General features: G+C 40.9%; 1 protein-coding gene across 1 annotated transcript in view; it reads left to right on the top strand.

The window, feature by feature from the left end:
- WWC2 (WW and C2 domain containing 2) overlaps positions 1-21767 on the top strand; it is a 111895-nt gene that overhangs the window by 57399 nt on the left and 32729 nt on the right. The window contains exons 6-11 of the mRNA XM_083755417.1: positions 2210-2339; positions 2677-2823; positions 4776-4849; positions 8896-9135; positions 16995-17084; positions 17940-18556. Coding sequence (XP_083611543.1) covers positions 2210-2339; positions 2677-2823; positions 4776-4849; positions 8896-9135; positions 16995-17084; positions 17940-18556 — 1298 coding nt within the window. The remainder of the gene's footprint in view (positions 1-2209; positions 2340-2676; positions 2824-4775; positions 4850-8895; positions 9136-16994; positions 17085-17939; positions 18557-21767) is intronic.

Here is a 21767-nt window from a genome sequence, read left to right as displayed (position 1 = left end):
TTGGATCCTGATGTGGTCTTTGGCTGAACTAATATTTAGCATTGCAAGTCTTGGGCTTGAGTGCCTTTCCTTCTGAGCGGCCACAAGGAAGGCATGGGAAGATTTCAATTCCATGTTCAACAAGCTACAGTGTGTTGGGTCTGAACTCAGAACTATGGTTAATCTAAACTGTAGCTTAGGACAGGGCTGGGAAACCTGTGGCCTTCCAGATGTTGGAACCCAACTCCTACCAACCCCAGGCAGCATGGAGAAGGGTCATGGAGAAGGTGATGAGAGCTGTAATCCAGCAACATTTGGAGCAGAGGTGGTTTTAGAGTGGTTCAACTGGGGTGGGTGCTGCGCTGCAGGGGACGCCACAACAAGGCTGTAGAACAGAGTGCGAGAGGCAAGGGGTGCCAAGTTTTTGCATCACACAGGACACCGCTGAAATATGAGATCCCAAAGTCTGCCACGGACTGGAGAATCACAGGTTCCCCATCCCAACTTGATTTAAGTTGGATTGCTTCCGATAGTTAAAACCATCCACAGTTTCGGTTTGGACTAGCTAGGAACCCCTGTGAACAGCAGAAATCAGATGTGTGTCATCTGCATATCCAACCAGAGGAAGTTATAGACTCCTCTGTCTGAGATAAATGTGTTTTTTTCTGGTTTTCTTGCTATACTTACACATATCTGGAGAGAGCGTGATTCAGCTTGCAAGAATGCACCTATGTCTTGACAACAATAACCCAAGAAGCAGCCAGTCATTATTTTGCTCTGTTTTCAGAGAGCAAATGGCTTTACCCGCAAAGTAACAATTGCTCTCCATATTGCAGTGTGGTGATAAAAGCCTCCTGTAATGATTGTCTCAGTCAAAAGAGCCTCTGGCCTTGATTGGCTAAGTGCTCTTATCCTACCTGCTAGCAAGGTAGAAGATCATGGGGGGTGAGGGCTAAAAGAATCAGAATCCTTCAAAAATAACCATGGAAGAGGCACTGACTGCTGCAGGAGAATGCAAGAAGTCAAGCAAACATCTTGGAGGAAGAGGAGAACTGGCAGAGATGAAAAGTTCATGTGGCCAAGAGCCACAGAGGCGCAAGAGAGCCTGAGTTTGCATAGTTTGCTATATCTTTGGCTGCAAGCCTCTAGTACATTTTAATGTGCTACCATGGTTTCATCTTGGCCACAATGGTTCTCATTCAAATCAATTGGAGCTTTGCCATGGATTTCTATAGGAGCCAATTGTCACTCACAGTTTGTGAACTTGTGTTCACCTTTTGGAAAACTTAGCTTCCTATAACAGATAATGTTTAATTTCCTGTGCATGTATCAAGTAGCCATCTGCCTGTCTACCTGTGTTACTAGGTCGGAGGCACTTTTCTTCCATGAATTCTAAAGCATAGCAAACTATGTGTACAATTTTAAGCTCTCTTTAACACTGGGAGCTTAATGTCAAGGTTAGGAAAACATTGCATTTTCAATGCATGCATTCTGTGTAAGATATTGTATGTGTACTTGAAGTTGAAGACTACTTCTTATCTTTGAAGTGTTGGTGCATCCTTCTGTTGGAAAACATAAATTTATGACTGACGTTGATAGATGAAGAAGTGGGGGCAAGGGGGAAGGAACCAAGGATTTTCAGAAATGCTGCTTCTTCTTTCTAGTCTGCTGCATCACTTCCTTTTTGTTGCTTCTGTAAGGCTGCTGTTTTCTTGGGTTTGTTGATAATGGCTTTTAAATGGTGGTTTTAATATATTTTCCGTTAGATATTTTTATTGTGTTTACCTTTTTAAGCAAACCACTTTGAGAATATTCTTGATGAATGATGGGGAGATAGATATTGTAAATCAATAACAATCTTTTTAAAAACTCGTATGGGTTATATTAAATTGTTCCTCTGGAAAGTATCCAGTCTGGCTAGAAATGAATATTTTAAAATGTTTGCCTAGCACTGGGTCACCAACCTTTTTGGACAAATGGGTCATTTTGTACTTTGAGAAAGTGCTGTGGGTGCCAGAAATTGGGTTGGCAAAAACGGAACTCCACAGCGCCATCTGGTGTCACAGTCTTAGAAAGCATAAACAAATATAACACTCTTTTTCTTTGCCAATGTAGCTGGGTCCTTACTATGCTATGGGAAACAATATCTTTAGACCTACCTATTCTTTCCCCTAATTTGGAGAACAATATTTGTTTCTCTACAGTTACCCCTAGTGTCTCTGTTTTACAGAATTGACCAAAAAATGTCTGGAGGCCAGAGTGGGTATGAACTAAGTGAAGCCAAAGCCATTGTGAATGAATTAAAGTCTATCCGAAAGGCTATAAGCTCTGGTGAGAAGGAGAAGCAAGATTTAATGCAGGTATTTTTGAATTTCTATCCTACAACTGTAGTGGTAAATGTTTTTGCATTTTTAGTTTTTTTGTTTTGACTACTCATGGTTTTTTGTTGTCCTCTTGAAGTAGTAGCTTATTTTTGTGATATGCGTATAATGCTTTTATACATGCAAATATGATCAACCTTCAGTTGAGTTGATTCCCTAAGTGGATATGTTTAACTGTTGAGGGAGCTCTTTATACTGTTTCTCCTTTTATGGTTTGTCTTTTCGCTGCTCCCCCATCCAATGTATTTTTGCTGTGTGTCGATCTTTTACAATAAATGAAGCATGAAAGTGCATCATTATTTGTGTTTCCTTTCAGAGTCTTGCAAAGCTGAGAGAGAGGTTCCTCCTCAATCAAAATTTTGGCAGATCAGAACCAGATTTGAGGTGCAGTCCAGCACACTCTCAGCTCTCTCTCTCGAGGCAGACTTTGGATGCAGGGTCTCAGACAGACATTTCTGGTGATGTAAGTTTTTCATGCCATTCAAAGGTGGGGAAGAGAGAAAATAGCTGCAGAACATTCTTGAGGGGATTTGAGTCAAATGGTTGGCTGCTGCTATATCTAATCAAGATGGCTAATATATTCCCCACTAAAATATTTTTTTCTGATAGTGAAACCAAGTATTGCCAAAAAGAGGCTTTTCTATGGTACATTTAGAATTCTGAGGGCTGGGTTTCAAAAGAATATTATTAAAGTGATAGAATCAGAGTTTTGTCTTCCAATTTTATTACTGGCTTCTGAGAAGCTGAAGGGGGAAAGCATAAGAAAATATGATAAACTAAATACTCCTGCACATGCTTTGCAGTATTTTGTGGGGGAGTAAAATTTTCTATCTAACTATTTAGAATATAGCATGTCTTGTACCAAAAGAGTACCATCATCCATTGGGAGGAAATATATTTCAAATTCCTTTTGTAAAAGTAATATTTTTTTCTGACATTGAAACCGGTTTCTTATGCAAGCCATTTCAAAAGTAAAAAGCATGGGAATTAGCTGGTTTACACGTCACATTAAGCCATAGGTAAACTATGGTTTAATGTGGATGAGCAGCATGCTGGGCTGCTGCTGCCCCATTTCTGCTGCTACCAGGATACAAGCCATGAGCTGCTTCGTTCTAGCTTCCAGATCTGATGGTAAACCAAGGTTTGTTTGAGAAAGAAACCACCAAGCTGGGTTCAGATGAGAAAAACCAGACTATGGTTTGTTTCCTAGCAGTGTGGCAGCAACAGAAGTGAGGAAGGGGTGAAGTACAGTGGTACCTTGGTTCCCAAAGGAGGGCTTAGTTGTTGAACAAATCGGTTCCTGAACGCTGCAAACCCGGAAGTAAATGTTCCGGTTTGTGAACATTTTTCGGAAGCCGAGTGGCTGACGCAGCTTCCAATTGAGTCCAGAAAACTCCTGTTGCCAATCGGAAGCTGCACCTTGGTTTGTGAATATTTTTTGGAAGCCGAATGTCCAACGCAGCTTCCACTTGACTGCAGGAACTTCCTGCAGCCAATTGGAAACTGCACCTTGGTTGTCGAACAGTTTCAGGAGTTCAATGGATTCCCGGAACAGATTAAGTTTGAGAACCAAGATACCATTGTACCTATAATTTCATCAGCTTGCAGTAGCATACTGTCCATTCACATTAAACCATTGTTTAGCTAGACATATGAACCCAGCCAGTAAGCAGTCATTTGTAACCTGTACCTTTCAAAATAAAAAATATAACTTAAACTATCCCATATTTCTTAAATTTAAGTGGTCGGTATTAGTTTTCCTCAAAAGGAAAATAAGTATATAAGTAAATAAATATAAGTAGGTGATAAAATGAAGTTGACACCTTTCTAGTTTCAAAAACTGGTGAGCAAAGATCTCTTCCAATATCTGTTTTTGTACATCTGAAAGTGACTGATGGAATTACCACTTTAGTGACTTAAAAATCTTTGGCATCTCATTGACCCATATGTCAGCCATAGGTTTACATCCACAAATGTTTTCCAAATGCTGGCATATTTCTTTAAGGAAGCATGATGAAAGGCTGTGAGAGTGATTGTACGAAGATTTTCTGAGAAGCCCAAACTTGAATGTGGTTTTTAGTAATCTTGATTTCATTGAAGTCCTACTTTGAACTTCATTGATCTCCACCAAAGTTCTGAGTTCAAAGTAGCAAGTAACAACTTGGGATGTATTAAATGTTACTTCAAAGTAGGCCTTAAACAGAATTGTACTGACTTGTACTAAATTCTGTCCAAAAATGATTTAGCAATTGAGAATGTAAATTCCTTAGAAAAACATTGAGTAATTATGAGTGTTTGTGCTGAAAAATCAATAGTTACTATTTTGAAATGTGTTTCTATTTATATTTCATTAAATTGCTTTCTCTCTTCATTTAAAAATGATCCATGCAATAAGCTTGCTGGTTCTTTCAACAGGTTGGTGTCAGGACTATGTCCAATTTAGCTGAAAAGGTCAGACTAAGTCTTAAGTACGAAGAAGCCAAAAGAAGGTAATGACTGGATTCTTTTCTTTTTAAAAATGTGAATTTGTATGAGAGTTCATGAACCTTGTAGCCAATCTAATGCTTGCAGTGACATCTACTGGATGCAGCTTCATGAAACATTGCTTATCAGCATCATTAACTGCTATTCTTTCTAGGCTGATTGAACCTTATGTATTGGGCTATTTAGTAGATGCTGTGATGTACTCTTACACAGATTTATGAAATATGAAAGTACCAGAAACAAAATAATTCTTCTGCTACTTATAAGCAGCAGAAATTGGACCTAATTGAAGTGCATATTTAGGAGAAGAGGACGTTTATTGCAAGTTCTGTTCCACTTCGTGGCTTGTGTAGTCATATTATACTTCATTAATGACTGTAGGATAGGAGATTCTCATGCACAAAAAGCATAATTTGTATAATTAGTGCCCATAAGATCAGAGCCTTGATGGCTGTGTTTTGGGACTTTCTCAGACCAATCCACATATTTTAAATGAAGATTAAATTATTTCAAAATATGCGTATGGAAATGTACTGAAATACCTTGATGGAAGGTACAAAGTGGGTCCACATACATGTAGAACAGGAGGACCAATTCAAAGGTAGTTGAAGAACGAATGGAGAATTAGGTATCCATGTCTAGTGAGCATTTGACTTCTTTTTGTGGTTGGAGGGGGAAGCAGGGATTGATTATCAACAACTTCCCAAGCCACAAAAGAAGTATTCAGTTTAAGCTAGGGTGTCTGGAAACTGCCATTTAAATGAAAAGATAGCAAAAGCCCTAATGAACACATCATAACACTTCAGTGTATTTGAAGGACTTCTCAGTATTGATAGCCTATATGGAGACAATTTCTTGTTTATTTAACAGAGCCAGCCCTACTAATATGCAGAGTGAGGCAATCACATCAGGTGGCAAACGCTAAGGGTACCAGTGGCTGCTGTATGCTATTCCCTACTATTGGAGATTAGAGCTATATGTTATCCCTAAATTAACCTGCTGCTCATTGAAGGGTGCTGTTCCATTGCCAGTGTCAAACTAAGATTTAGTTGCCAGTCCAGTCAGCTTCTGTACATGAAATGAAGGGAGACATCATCTTGCCCTTTGATTCAGGTCGCAAAATGTCTTTGGCTGCCCTGTTGTTCGATACCAGTCATTTGATAGCTATGGAGCATAGTAAAGGACATTCTTCCTGCCCACACCATAAGTGACAAGAGATCCAATCAAGCACATCTTCCTCACTGAGTTGAAAGCCACAGATAGCTGCTCCCTGTTGCTCTAATTGATGGTGGGTTCATGGCTAAGTTAAAGTCTGTGGCACAGAACAAAAATGTTTTGTGCGTGCTTCCAGATCAAAAGCAGCTTAAGTATGAGTAAGGCAGAGAAAACAAAAGGCATGGGAAAGAGAACTGTATTTGATAAGGGTTAAGGTCAGGGAAGGAATACAAGTTTAAAGAATGAGCAGGAAAATTCAGGTTGTGTTGGTCCAAGAAAGTATTTGCAGGTGGAATTTGGTGAGAGATTTGGAGGTAGTGTTGAGGCCAGGGGCCAGTTACAGTGTGCAGTATTGTAGATGGTGTGTTTTCAATTAGCCATCCTCCTCCCTCCCTCATCATTTTAACAAGTTTGAAGAATAGTTCCTGAAACTCTTTGAGGGGCCTCAAACAAACTCTTCAACATATACAAGGGAAATGGTATTGGATTGATTTAAAACATAAAAACCTGCCTTAAAAATGAAACTTGGTATTGACAAACAGTGCCAGTCAAGAGGCCAGAGACCTCTTCAGAGAGCAAGTACAGTATTAGATGGGGATATTGCAGTGTGTATAAATTGACTTTGCACTGTTAAAAAGATGTTCACTCAAAGGTTGAAAGGGCATTTTAGTGTTCATGTCCTTGTTATCCTGGGCCCCTTTTATGAGACAGCTAACAAGGGTGCCAATTACAATAGCGGATAACTGTCAGCATTGCAATGAAGAAAAAAGCCCCTGTGAGACTGCCACCTCATCTTGTAAGTCATTGAACAGCTGTCAAAAGCAGCTACTTTAAGATAATACGAAGGTTGGCTAGATTTGAACCAGTGACCCAGAGAATAAAGCTGCTGCATTCCATTATCAATCTTGGGCTGTCAGGCAGGCTTCTCTTCAAAATGTCCCATATACATATTCCATGTGGATTTCTTAAACAAAATAATTATCATCCACCTGAATAATCTTTTGAATCAAATTATCATCTTCCAAAATCAAAATATTTTTTGGAGGAAAATGAATTTAATCACTGACTTCATACTCCAAATGAGGATCTACTAATTTTAAAAAAGAAATTAAAATACAAATGATTATAACCTGAATTCTATACAGTTTTAAAAGCTGAAGTTTAGGTAGAGTGCACGAAATCTCCACAATCTTAAGGCTAATCAAAGGTATTTATAAAGCAGTTTCCTGCTCGGTTTGTGTTTGTGGTCCAAGAGAAGGAGGCTGTTTCTTGTATCATGTCTGTTCTAGCTTGTATTTTCTCTGGTTAATCAAACTAATGCTATGCTCATTAAAATGGTTGCTAGTTTTTTTAGTGTGTTGTGGAAATGGTTTATAAACCTGTAATGTTTGTTATCGGAACTTAAATACAGAGGTGTAGTATTTGCTGGCTAATATACGATTTCTGGAGACTGCTGAGATGCCTCTCTATTAATTTTACCCAAGGTAGAGTAAGGCATAAAACAAATAATTTTAAAATGTTACAAAACAAAAATAAAATAATTGCTTAGTACAAATCTCTCATAATAGCTGCTTAAAATCAGTATAATTAAAACAAAAACTAGCAGTATTCCTGAATGCAGCCTATGTACATGAAAGAACAGGGAAAGACTTTAAGTAAAGGGAGATTGTTACCTGCTGGGAGAGAGCTGGTAAGGTAGATCTATTTTGAGAGCAAATTTCATGAAATGAGTGCTACAGCTGAAAAATTTGCAAGCTGCAGCTTTTACATTGCGATAATGGGAAGAAAGTTCCTTCTCAAAATTAGCTGTTTCTAAAAAAAATTAAAAACGGAATTGATTTGACTCACTGTGTGATAAACCCAACTATCAGATGACTAATGGGACAGGCAGTCTAAAACTACCCGTAGGATGAGAAATGCCAGTACTTAAGATACCATATGCTGGCTGTTTAAGCCAGTGCTTTATTACACATCAAGTTTTACACATTATTAAGCAGAAAGCAAACATTGTCTGTCTATCCTTTTGTGTGGTGACATTGCAAGATAACGCCATTTCCCTCCTCCCAGCTATTGACTGGGATGACAGAGGGCCAAATGGGATCAAACGGATCCACTTGGTCTCCTACATTGCATGGGAAGCAGTGGGAGTTTTATAAGCAATCTTTGCCTCCCTAGCCACTCATATGTCTGCCCTCCCTCTGAAACAACTAGCCATTCATTCACATGAGGGCATAACATTTGATCAGGGTCTATGTCCATAGACTTGCTCATATTGCACAGCTGACTTAACAAATGAAATTTAGGATTTTAACAGTGCTTTTTTCTGGGGGTACGCAGGGGTACGCATACCCCTAAACACTTTGTGAATAAAAGTTTGGCCTCATTGAGGAGCAGTATTTCAATATGAGTCAGAAAATGAGAATACCCGTAAACATATTTAGGCGGGGGGGGGGGGGACACTGGATTTTAACATATGTTTTGTTAGATTTTACATGAGTTGTCCCTCCTCTAATATTAGGTCCTGGTCTGGGCAGCTAATAGCATTGACTGTTTGCTTCTGCTCTCCACCACACATAGATCTGTTTCATCCAATCTGGCCCAAGATCCTCCTCCTCTGAAAAGCATCATGGCTTACATTTGCTGCTAAGGCTTCTTAGTTCAGTAGGTTTGATTCTTCTGCCCTGATAGTTGCATCCCATTGACTTGCCAAGTCTAAATATATGTTCCTGTTCTACCAGGTGTTGTTTTTCACCCTTAGGGGCCTGTTGCTCATCTGCACTTTCTTCTTCCTTCCTTCCTTAATGTGTGTGTGTGGTTTTTATGCATATATGATTAGAATGGCAAACTTAAAGATTGAACTGTCCAAGTTAGAAAGTGAAGCTTGGCCTGGGGCACTGGATATTGAGAAAGAAAAGCTGATGCTAATTAATGAAAAGGAAGAGCTTCTGAAAGAACTTCAGTTTGTCACCCCATGTAAACGCACTCAAGATGAGTTGGAGCATCTGGAAACAGAAAGGAAAAGGCTGGAAGAGGAGCTGTCTGTGAAAAGCGCACCTAGTGACGAACTTACAGAGAGGTAAGATTTCCCTCTTTTCATCCCCCCCTCCTTCCTCCTAACATTAAGTTCTGCTTTCTTCAGTTTAACCTTTATACTCATTTTAGAGTCAGAGCTGCGCCCTGATGGGCCATTTTCCTTCAGTAGCTGTTCTGTGTAGATTTTAATTAAATTTATTATTAGTCCACCAGGCAGTAACACGAGGAGACCTTCAAACCGTGATAGAACTCACGGAGTTCCTATTATTCCACGCTCTGTGTTTTGCATTTGTGACCAGCATGAGAAAACCTAGACCCGATGTTAAATAGTTGAAGGAAGCCAGCAGAGCGCAATTCATCATTGGCAGGTTTTGTGATAATAGCCACGACCTGTGTGAACTCCTCACAGCAAATGTTGTCCTGATTGCTTCAGCGCGGGAACCTCTTACTCTGGATAGAGATACTAATTCACACATGTGCTTGCATGAGAAAATGAATGAATGAATGAATGTCTTGCTTTAAGTTCAAAAGGGGAGACATACAACAGCCAGGGTCTGTTCGTTTCCACTGCAAGCCATGCCATGGCTTATCAGCTTTCTGAACTTGGCCAGCACTTAATGAATGATGGGGGGAATACTGTAATAATTTCTGCCAATAGGATTTATATGAGAATTGCAGCCTAATTTTATTTGTGATGTCTAGCAAAGAATTTTAAGTATACAGGGTACTGGTAGATAGAATCATAGAATTGTAGGGGTGGAAGGGACCACGAGGGTCATGTAGTCCAACCCCTTGCACTGCAGGAATGTTTTGATGTTAGGTGTGTACAAAATGTCTCTCCTTAGCTGCTGTCACCCTTCACCCAGTGATAAATATAATAAGGGACCTTTCTTCCCAGTAATCAGTGCTATTGCCATACAAGTAAAAACTCTAGGGATTTTGACCTTCTCCGGTTTAGTGGAGTCCTGAGTCTGGGTTCATCCACACTTCTGTTAGGTCTGCAATTTATTTCGTTTGTCCTGTGACTTCTAGGCACTGGTCTGAGAGGTTTTCCTTGGTTCCCACTGCTTTCCCTGGGAAACCCTGTGGTTTAGCACTGAATCGAAACAAACATCCATTCACCCGATTGACATTTGTTCCAGTTCAGTGTTTAAATGTGAGTTTTCCCAGGGAAAGCTGCGGGAAAAAGGAAAAACCTACTGGACCCATGCCTAGAAGTCAAAGGACAAACAGAATAAATCACAGACCGTACAGATGTGTAGATGAGCCCTTAGTGGAAGAGCTAGTGGAGATTTTTTTTTGTTGATTCCTTCATTCCTTGCTCAAGAGGGTTAGAGAACCCTTTGGGACAGTGTGGTAGGTGACTGGAAAATATGGGAGAAGAAGGGAATAAGCTCTTCTCCCCTTTCAGTTTACAGAAGCCTCCACTGGATCAAAGAGCGTTCCATCAACAGAAGGACACAATTGGAAGCAACCCTGTGTCCAGTCGTGGGTGGCAGAGTGGGATGGGGCAGATATGCTTCCCTGACTTCCCAATGCAAAAGCCATTTTGCTGTTCTGCAACCTGCCTGACCAAGCTGGTGTCTTGGATGTGGTGTTGGAGAACCCTCACTCAGTGGTCTTGGGGTGACTTCAGTATCCATGCTGAGGCTGCCTCAAATGGGCTGGCTTAAGACTTCATGACCTCCATGACAACCGTCTCAGTACAGTACATCAATGGTCCAACACATGTACCAGGGCATACCTTTCACCTGGTCTTCACCTCAGAGCTGAGTGGTAATACTCGGTTGATAGGTGGGGTCACTCTGAGTCTGTTGTCATGCACAGACCATTCCCTGGTGAGGTTTGGGCTGAGCAGCTACCCACTCTCCAAGGGTGGGCAACCCATCGACATGGTCCATCCTCAGAGACTGATGGAATCTGCTGGATTCCTGAATGCTCATGTGAATTTCCCTGGGACCATATTGGATGCTGTGTTTGGCAGGGGGCCCCCCTTGGTAAATTCTCTGCCCTCAGAGGCTCAGGAGATGGTGTCGTAGAAGAGGACATTCTCTGTGGCAACCCCTAAGCTGTAAACTTCCTCACAGAGGTGCTTCTGGTACCTTCATTATAAAGCTTCCTGCGAATGCTTGTTTAAAACGCTTGAGGTATATATATTTTAGGACTCACCTTATTTCTGTGATTGTAAGTTGTTTTAAACTGTTGTTAATATTGTGTCTTAATGTAACACACTCTGAGACGGGTACTTAATAATATTTATAATAATAATTGTAACCATCACATCAATAATTGAGTAGTCTTAAGCTCAGTGTCAGAAAGGGAAGGCCCAGTTTTAAGGAGGTATATGCTAACTCTGTAAACCAATGTTTTGTACATATCGAGCACAAAGTGAAAATTGTCTAGCTTAGCTTTTGTCTGTCTCTGAATTTAAGAGTATTAATTAATAAGCTAGCTTGGATTTGCCAGGGAAAAGCTACTATGAGCCTCCTTTATAGGATTCTGCTGCCAAGGATGCAACCATTAAGAATGTTCAGAAAAATCCTTGTTAACCTCAAAGGAAAGAGGATTGAGTGAGCCCTCAATCATTGTTGAAAACCAAGGGGAGAAAAACAGCAATCCTGTTTTTCACCAGACTTAAGCAAAGGATCTTTTGTACCTTTTTTGCTAGAGCTTTTTGATTTTTTATGCCTAAAGGTTCTGGTATATTCATGCATCTACAGATACAAATGAACATATTCTTTCCCTTATGAAAAGATATTTTAATAGGTGTGTGACTTTCTGCCCCCAAGTGTGTGTATCTACATTTATGGGGATGTTTTAATTCAATGCTTTTCAAATCCAAGCCCTTTGTCTGCTTGGCGTAGTTCTGCCTATGGCAAGGTATTATCCTAGCCACAGAGGAACAGAACGCCAAGTAAATACTATTAGTTTTCTCTGCATTTTGAGAGGTCTTGATGAGGTGTCTGATGCACCATCTTGTCTAATCGGGGGGGATCAGTTTCAGCATTTGAGGTCCAAGGATGTGAACAAAGTGTTTGTAGCTATTCCGCTGAGCTTTTGACCCTGGTGTGACATGCCTAATTCAAGCTATCCGGTAGGAGCTGGTGAGGGGGTACAAGGTGTGGTGAACTTATTGTGGGAGGAGGTGCTGTCTGCCACCTTGAAAGAGATGATGATGCATTCCCACTCTGAATCCTGAGGTATTAGAAACCTACTGCCTGATCACAAATACCCCTTTCCTGAACTAGGTACTGGAGAGAGTAGTGGCAGCCTAGTTCGAAGCATACTTGGAGAAAAGTGATTATCTAGACCCATTTCAGTCTGAGTTCATTCTTGGGTTTAGAACTTAATTATCCTTGGTTGCCCTAATGGTTTTGCTATATCTCTGAGCAGCTTTTGATAACATTAGGTAAAGGTAAAGGGACCCCAACCATTAGGTCCAGTCGTGACCGACTCTGGGGTTGCGGCGCTCATCTCGCTTTATTGGCCAAGGGAGCTGGCGTACAGCTTCCGGGTCATGTGGCCAGCATGACTAAGCCGCTTCTGGTGAACCAGAGCAGCGCACGAAAATGCTGTTTACCTTCCCGCCGGAGCGGTACCTATTTATCTACTTGCACTTTGACGTGCTTTCGAACTGCTAGGTGGGCAGGAGCAGGGACCGAGCAATGGGAGCTCACCCCATCGCAGGATTCAAACCACCAACCTTATGATCGGCAAGCCCTAGGCTCTGTGGTTTAACCCACAGCGCCACCCGCATCCCATTGATAACATTAACCATCAGATTAATCGGGACCAGCTGTGTAAGATGGGAGTTAGAGCTCCTGTTTTGCAATGATTCTTCTTTTACCTGCGCAGCTGGTGACAGAAAGTTGCATTCAATGACTCTACCTCACCTCCTTGGCAATTATGCATGTGGTATCTCAGGAAAGCATCTTGTTTCCAGTGCTATTTAACATCTGTATGAAGCTGTTGGGTTCATTCATAAGAGAATTTGCAGTGCAGTGTCATCAGCTCTGCTTCTCTGTTACATCTGAATCAGGTGGGCTATGGAAGTGCTGAATTGGTGCCTGGATTTGGTCATGAGCCCAATGAGGGCCAGAAAGTTGGATCTGAATCCTGACAACGGGGTAGTCTTGTGGGTGGCTAGTTCCCGAATCTGGGACTCAGACAGTATGCCTTTTCTGCATGGCTTTTTGCTGCCTTCAAAGCAGGTGTGTAGCTTTGCACTGCTTCTTGATCCATCTTTGTCACTGGAAGACTGTGACTGTAAAAGTTCTCTTTTACCAGCTCCAACTGATAGTTCCTATTGCAATCATTCCTGGACAGGGGTAGCCTTGCCACTGTGACTCATGTATTAGTAACTTCATGATTGGGCAGCCATAATGCACTACCCTTAAGCCAAGTCGAGAAGCTGTGGCTAGTGCAAAATGCAGCAGGGATAGTTTTCAAAAATATTTCATAATTCCACTACACTAGTTTAAAGTATCTGAGATCTGTGAAGTAATGCCACTGCTTGCTTTCCCTTCAACCCAAAGCAAATCTGAAGATGCCCAGTTCTCATGCCCTGATAAATTTCTTCTACCACCCCTGCCACAAGTCTTGAAAGAGAGCCAAACTCCAGACTTCTGAGATGAAGTTATGCATATACTAGACCTTGCTTGCCAGCAGTGTGTGTTTGATTTTTCTAAATTTCCTGAAATAGCTTCTCTATTAACTGGCCAGTAATTTAAACACAGTTCCCAAAATATTTAAATTGGATACTTTACATTTAGTGCAATGTGTCTGAGTGGGCCAACCTATTAAAAATAAAATTTTAAATCAAAGTATTAATATCTGAATGAGTGTTAACCCACTCTCAGGAACACGAATGTTCTTTCAGTCTATAAAATGAAGAATTCATCCTTTCAGACATAGAAAGTGTTATGAGCAGAACTGTGGAAGCAATCACTTATTTTTATTTGCTTGCAGCTTCCTAAGAAATGTTAGCTGCCTTGTTAAAACCATTACAATTATAAAGCAGGTGTCTCCAGACAAATAAAATAAAGCAGCATCCAGCTCCTACTGCCCTTAAAATCTATTTATTCAAGGAATTGAGGAGGACCTTTACCAAATGGCAGAGCAGGAACTTCCAAGCTAACAAACCCCTCAAACTTCTAGTGTTTTTCTAAGTTTATTATATTTAACAAAATAATTCCTGTGCCACTTGATTGTAATAAAACTTCTGAGTGGTTTACAAGAAAGTTAAGGCTGTTTTAAATGGTCTTATTTCTTCAAGGTCTTGGGTGCACCAAATTTAAAAGGCAAAGCAGAAAACTCATAATTAGTAAAATGCTGTAAGGATTCGCACCACAAGAACCCTTGTCAAAAACAGACTGCATATGCAAACTGGAACTTCCAAACCACCGAACACTCTGTTTAAGTCTCCCCAAGGACAATTGCTTTTGTTCAAAGATCAGATTTATATGTTTTTTTTATATTGTAGAATAAGAAGCAAACCTTTAATCTATTAAACATTGCTTGATATAAGGGCCAAAGACACCGAGAGGTCTGTGGTTTGATCCCTCTGTTTCTTTCTCCTTAATACAACTGTGAAGAAGGGAGGACCATTAATTGGATCAGGAAAGTGATGCAAGTGGGGAGGCAAGTTTGACACTTTCCATCTGTACTGATTTCCACTCCAGGCACTAGGGGAGGGAGGTGCCTAAAACTTCCCCTATGGATCAAATAGCACCTGGAGGATATATTGGGAAAATAGTCCAACGAAACGATTAAGCGTCTCCACCCACCGCTCTAGTTGTCTGATCAAATTAGTACAGCCCCTTCCTCCAAAGATGTATTGGGGAAAGTATGAGAGAAGGAGGGAGATATGAAGGTGAGTTTTAGATCTCCTTGTGTCATGTGCATTTTGCCCAGTAAGACACTGCGGGTATACTATAGTGGCTGCCTGGATGATATTCATGTTTGCGGCAGAAAATGGACATTATCCAGAGGACAGAAGCAAGGAAACACATAAACCTAGTATTTTGAACAATTTTCAAAGCTATCCACTGAAACATTCCCTTTTGTCATTTGTCGGCCTCCTCTAATGGACCATTTAGAGCATTATGCTGAACAGAAATAGACTTCAACCTGTATTTAAATACTGCACTTAAAAAGAGGGCCTCCCTTAAGATGTCTGCATCACAAAGAAAAACCCTCGTGCTAAGCTTCCCCCCACCATTGTATGTATTTTGCATGCAGAGCAGTATCTTTGATGGGGGTCTATGCATCTGAAACCTTGTCTTCTACCTGACATTTCAGAGAGGAGACTCCCAAAGGAAAGGTTTCTAAAACAAGTTTAGAACTTTTCAGGTGAAAGGGGAATAGTGTAATTTTTATTCAGAATATCTTAATATTCCAAGGCAAAGGAGCAGCTAAAAAAAGAATAGAGTGGTTTGGATAAATTTGGAAACTGTTAAACAGCACTGGGAAAAAAGAAATAATTTAATATGACATGTGGAATTTATATAAGAACACCATTAAAAACAGAGCTGTGAAACCTTTAGCCTAGATTTCATAAGGCTTCAAAAACATGGCTGCTAAGTGATAGGATTCCTTTAGAAGTACATTTGGCAAAAATACTGCAGCAATCCTACGTTGATAAATAAACATCTTACCCCATATTTAACATTTATATGAATCTTTTAGATATGCATGGGAATGTTTGGATAACAAGCTGAATGTGCAGTGAATCAGAATTTGGATCATGGTTTTGGCAGCAAGTATCATCTGAATCTTTATGAGGCAGCATAAGGTCCAAAGCATTTTCTTAAACATCAATGAATGTTATTTGAATGTTTGTGCTTTTTACAGTCTCCACAGTTCTTGTACTCTTCAAAGTAGTGAAAATGTATGGCAGTTGTTTTCTTCATTCGTTGTTGGTTTTATGTTTCAGAGCAACAAAATGCTCAAGAAACAGTATAAAAGCCAAAATAGATGCATTTCATTTGTTCTTTATTTTCTCTTCTTGCCTTTCTTCCACAACCATTTTCTTTGTTCAGGTCTCTTTCGCTATTGGTATAATCTTTTTTCTGAACCAGTGAGAGGATGGGAGGTAAACTGACTATTTTGGTAGGAAGGCGCTGTAGTTTAGCCTTTTGTTAAAACAACGGAACCGCACAGAGATTCTGTGACAGAATTTTTATTCTATAATTGGAATTATTTACACATGTTTAAACAACTTTACATTTTTTAAAAAATTAAACCAGTTGCTTTAAGGTACTGTGTAATATACACAGGAATTAGAAACGGTAAGGGCCATCTTGCCATAGATCCTCATTAGTGCAAGGTTGCTATTAAACCAATGTGCAACAGCTGGCCATAAGAATGACATTGCTATGGAAACTTAAAAAAAAAATCTGATTAACAGATACTGCTCAATCAGTTATTATTTGTGCACACATTATCTGCCAATGCAAAGCTGTTTAACAGTTCCTTCAGTTGCTGTCACTTTGACCAGCAAGGAGAAGATTAGGGTTCTATGGGAACTTTGTCTGCTGTTTAAACTACAGTGGTACCTCGGGTTACATATGCTTCAGGTTACATACGCTTCAGGTTACATACTCTGTTAACCCAGAAATAGTACCTTGGGTTAAGAACTTTGCTTCAGGATGAGAACAGAAATCATACTCCGCCGGTGCGGCAGCAGCAGGAGGCCCCATTAGCTAAAGTGGTGCTTCAGGTTAAGAACAGTTTCAGGTTAAGAACGGACCTCTGGAACAAATTAAGTACTTAACCCAAGGTACCACTGTATTTAAATACAAGGTGACAGTGAAGCGAGAGTTTTTAGGATTGTATTTTATGTGCTTGAATAATGAAGTTAAATGAGTTTTTAAGTATAATTATTGTTCTTATATCTTCTAGGTTAAAACTGGAAGAACGAAGGAATAAATTAGTTAAAAAACTTGAAGAAACTAGTCAACTAACTACTAACTTGCATTTGCAACTTAAAAGGTAAGGTTGCTCTGTTTACACTGTTGTTATTGACAAGAGAAAAACAGAGGTTTGTCCAACAGAGCTCTGAAAATATCTAGTTGGAAATAGTACTAGTTTGTTTTGGGTGGAATTTTGTTAACTTGGAAACTACTTTTATGCCCCACAAAAATTTAATGTACCTCCTAATAAATATTTGGCTCCCCACAGCCTGTGTCCCAGACCACAGACTCCGCAGAGCAGAAGCAACTTCTATATGAAACAGCTGTTACAGCTGTCAACACACGTCTTCTCCAAGGCATTGCAGCTGCATGAGAGTAGGCAGAGGGAAAGGGGAAAACAGATTAGCAGACACATTTTAGCTGAACAAGGTCTAGTGCATGCAGAGGTGATCACAGTGGGAATTTTTAAAAGGTCCTGATAATTTCTGTCATGTGTACATGTTCCATGTCACCTACCTACCTACCAAGGGGGAACAACAGAGTGTCCCAAATAGTGAACTAGAAGAACTGATAAGGGAAGCTGTCACATAAATTGTGAACAAATTGATATCCTGTGAAAATATGACCATTCTTGGACACAAAACCTCAAAAAATGAGCTTAAACACTAAAATTACACTATAATTGGTACATCCTCATATTGTTACCAATATGATGTATAGTTAATTAACTGGCCTCCAAAAACTGTTATCAGACTAATAGGCTCTACACCCCAAAATTGTAACATTTGACCTTTTTTCAGATGTCATTGCACTTGACACCTTTATGACCTGACTGGACTATATATTCATACTTTATCCTTTATTGTGGGCTGAGACTAATTGGACACATAGTAATTTGAAATGAATGCTCAATCTTTTTCTTTCTTTTTTGCAGTCTTTCAGCCAGTACGTTATCTATGTCTTCAGGGAGCAGCCTGGGGTCCCTGGCATCCAGTCGTGGGTCTCTGAATACGTCCAGCAGGGGGTCGCTGAATTCCCTTAGCTCTACAGATCTGTATTATAACCAAGGTGAACAACCTACAGATTTAGACTATCAGTATAAACTGGACTTCATATTGCAAGAGAAATGTGGTTACATTCCTTCGGGCCCTATTACCACAATTCATGAAAATGAGGTGGTCAATTCCCATGGGAGAATGGACTACAGCGATTCTTCCAGCTCTTTGGCAGCAAGCCATGCACCAAAATTAACTGAACCTCCAAAATCGGTGACATCGCTGTCTTCAAGATCTTCCCTTTCCTCTTTGTCCCCTCCTGGATCACCTTTGGTTTTAGAAGGTGCATTCCCAGTGCCTCCTCAAGACTCTCCATTGCACCATCTCACCACGGACTTTGAGGACTGCGATTTACCCAGTGACTTTGCAGGCATTAGCCTCTGTGGGAACCAAATGTTGTTGAACTCTGAAGCCAGAGCATCTTCTCAGTCATCGGTGGATGATAAAGACCTCCATGAAAGTGTTAGGCAAACCATGTCACCTTCAAGAAATACAGGTAAAAAAGTAGGGTCAGGCCTACCTGTAACATATGGGTATATCTTGCTATTTGTACTCACAAATATTCATTCTTTTTTGGGGGGGAATAATTTTTAGTACTTAAAGCCTGGAAATGAAATACACACACACGCACACACACACACACACACACACACACACGTTCAGAGCAACAAGCTGTCTTTTAATTTGGGGTGTCACAGTTAGCATGGGACTGTAGGCAGCTGAGCATAGACAGGAATTATGAGTTCTGGCAAGATGTGAGGTAGAGTTTGAATGCAATGCTGGGGCAGATCCTATAAGGGCAACTGGGCAGAATGTGAGAAGTAGGCTGCATAACAAAGCTCAAGAAAATGGATGGCAGGGTATATCGTAGGCCAGGAAAAAGCTAGAAAAAGAGTGTGGGGTAGAAGTAAATTGAGAGACAGCCAGATAGTTGGGCAGTGGATGACTGGAAAAGTAGCAGGCACAAAAGGAGACCACAGGATAAGTGGACAGGCTGACTGCCAGAATAATCTAGAAAGAAGTACACAACTAATTACTTGCAGTTGCGGGTGAGCAGTGAGGTAGGCACCTTTGCTATTGACAAGAAGTTGTTCAGGGTGGTAAGAACAAAAAGGGATTGCATGGAGCTCCGAAATAATCTCTCTAAACTGAATGAAGGGGCATTAAGATGGAAGCAAGTCTAAAGTAATGCACACTGGGGCAAAAAATCCTAACTTCACATATACACTCTGAACTAGTGGTGGGATAAAGGTATAGAATTACGCACGAGGTGGGGAAGTGGATAAAGAGTTTTTCTCCCTTAATACTAGACCTGGTGTCATCCAAGGAAGGTGAATGTTGGAAGATTCCAAACAGTTAAATGATTGAATATTGCTACCACAGTATGTAGTGATGGTGCCCAACCTGGTGGATAAGGATTGGTAAATAAGATAAGGCTATCAATGGTGACTGTCCATGGTGGCTTTGTTACTGGGAATGCAAGGGAGGAGAGTGCTGTTGTATTTTTGTCCTGCTTGGGGGCCTCCCATTGGCATCTGGTTGGCTCCTGTGAGAACAGGATGCTGACCTGCATTGGCCCAAGTTCTGGCCCAGCAGGACTGCACTTACAGCTGAAGGCCCTGACAAGGATCTAGACCTGAAGTGTTTGTAGTTAGGCTATGCCAGGGAGATCACTGGGCTGCCATTTTTCCAGAACAGGACTGTCCTGGAACCTGAGTTGTCAATATAGAATACGTCCACCGTTCTGAGGCCTTAAGCAACTCACCCACAGGGGTTCTAGAGTGCAGATTGTTGTTTAGTCGTGTCCGACTCTGCGTGACCCCATGGACCAAAGCACGCCAGGCACTCCTGTCTTCCACTGCCTCCCGCAGTTTGGTCAAACTCATGCTGGTAGCTTTGAGAACACTGTCCAACCATCTCGTCCTCTGCCATCCCCTTCTCCTTGTGCCCTCCATCTTTCCCAACATCAGGGTCTTTTTCAGGGAGTCTTCTCTTCTCATGAGGTGGCCAAAGTATTGGAGCCTCAGCTTCACGATCTGTCCTTCCAGTGAGCACTCAGGGCTGATTTCCTTAAGAATGGATAGGTTTGATCTTCTTGCAGTCCATGGGACTCTCAAGAGTCTCCTCCAGCACCATAATTCAAAAGCATCAATTCTTCGGCGATCAGCCTTCTTTATGGTCCAGCTCTCACTTCCATACATCACTACTGGGAAAACCATAGCTTTCACTATATGGACCTTTGTTGGCAAGGTGATGTCTCTGCTTTTTAAGATGCTTTTTAAGAGTGCAGATAGAGAGACTCATAATCCAGGCTGAGCTTGGCCATCAAAAGTGGGTGGTACCCTTACTCTTCTGAAATATTCTGTCCTCTAGCATAGGACTCTAGCTTTGGGTTAAGGCAATTTCTGGCAGTGCCTTGACAGTTCTCCCCTGGTGCATGCCAAGTCATTCGAGACAAGGAGTTAAAACTGTTTTAAGAGCAGTCTGTGGTGTGCTGCTGTTTTCTTTAGCTAACTGACCAAACAATCTACAGTTTTCCAGCAGCTGACTGTTGGGAACTTAGCAAATGTATTGCGAGTTTGTTGTGAATGGATTTGTTCTCTGGCATCAAGAGCTTTATTTGTGTTTCCAAGACCAAAATGATTTGCAGCTTTTAGATCCAGAGAGATAAGGTTTCCTTTCAAAGTTTTGTCTTGGAAGGATAAAGAAACAGAAAGAGAGGCATGTGTGTGTGAATACACACATACAGAGAGAGATGCTGTGTCTCAGCTCCTGCTGATACCTTTCTTGTGCTTCACTTGCGGTCTTTCCTTGATTCCTTCAGCTGAAGCTACACGTTCAAAACCTGTCCTCCTCTCCTCTCCCACCTCCCCATGTTCTTACATACAGTATTGCTGCCACCTTCTGGTTCATGGGTTCAACTTCACAAGCATTTTGACCTGGTTAGAGAGAATTTTGTTAGTATTTATTCATCCATCCATCTGTTCCTTCCTCCTTTTATAAAACCTTCAATGAAGGAATTTCCCAGAGTATTCCTCAACACAGCAGAATAATGATCAAATCAGTTACAAAGCAAAAAGAATAAGCACCAGCGATTTTTAAAAGCAGATTAAAATAGTTAGAACTTAACTGAAAGAATAATAGTATGTTGCCTGCTGCTGAAAAGACAGCAAAGGAGGCGCCGAGTGAGCCTCTTAGGAGATGCACTTCCATAAATAGGCAACTACCATCAAGAAAGCTCTCTCTCCTGTTGCTCCTGGACTTACCTCAAATGGCAGTAGCTCCTATAGCAAAGCCCTGCTCAGCAATCTTGGGCACATTGATGTGGGACTAGGCATTCCTTCATAGATATTGACATCTCCTACTATATAGTGCTTTGATGCCAATGCTTTGAATGAGTCTTTTTCAACCTGGTGCCCTCCAGGTCTTTTGGTTTACAGTTCTTATCATTGACCATGCTAGCTGGGGCTAATGGGAATTGGAGTCCAACAACATTTGGAGGGCACATGGTTGGGGAAGGCTGAATTGTGCTCTGAAGCAGGCATGTTCAAGAAGAGAAGAGTTGCTGGCACTGTTAGTTGCTTTGGATAGCTGTAGCAAGTTATTATTATTTATTAAATTCATATAACACCTGTTCTCCCAAGTAGCTCAGAGTGGTGCACGTGGTTCTCCTCCTCGTTTTGGGATTCGAAACCTGGTCTCCCAGG

The sequence above is a fragment of the Podarcis gaigeae genome, assembly GCF_964106915.1.
Source record: "Podarcis gaigeae genome assembly, chromosome: 9".
NCBI classification, from domain to species: Eukaryota; Metazoa; Chordata; class Lepidosauria; order Squamata; family Lacertidae; genus Podarcis; species Podarcis gaigeae.
Note: the sequence above shows the minus strand (reverse complement) of the source record. Positions and strands in the feature narration are given on the sequence as shown.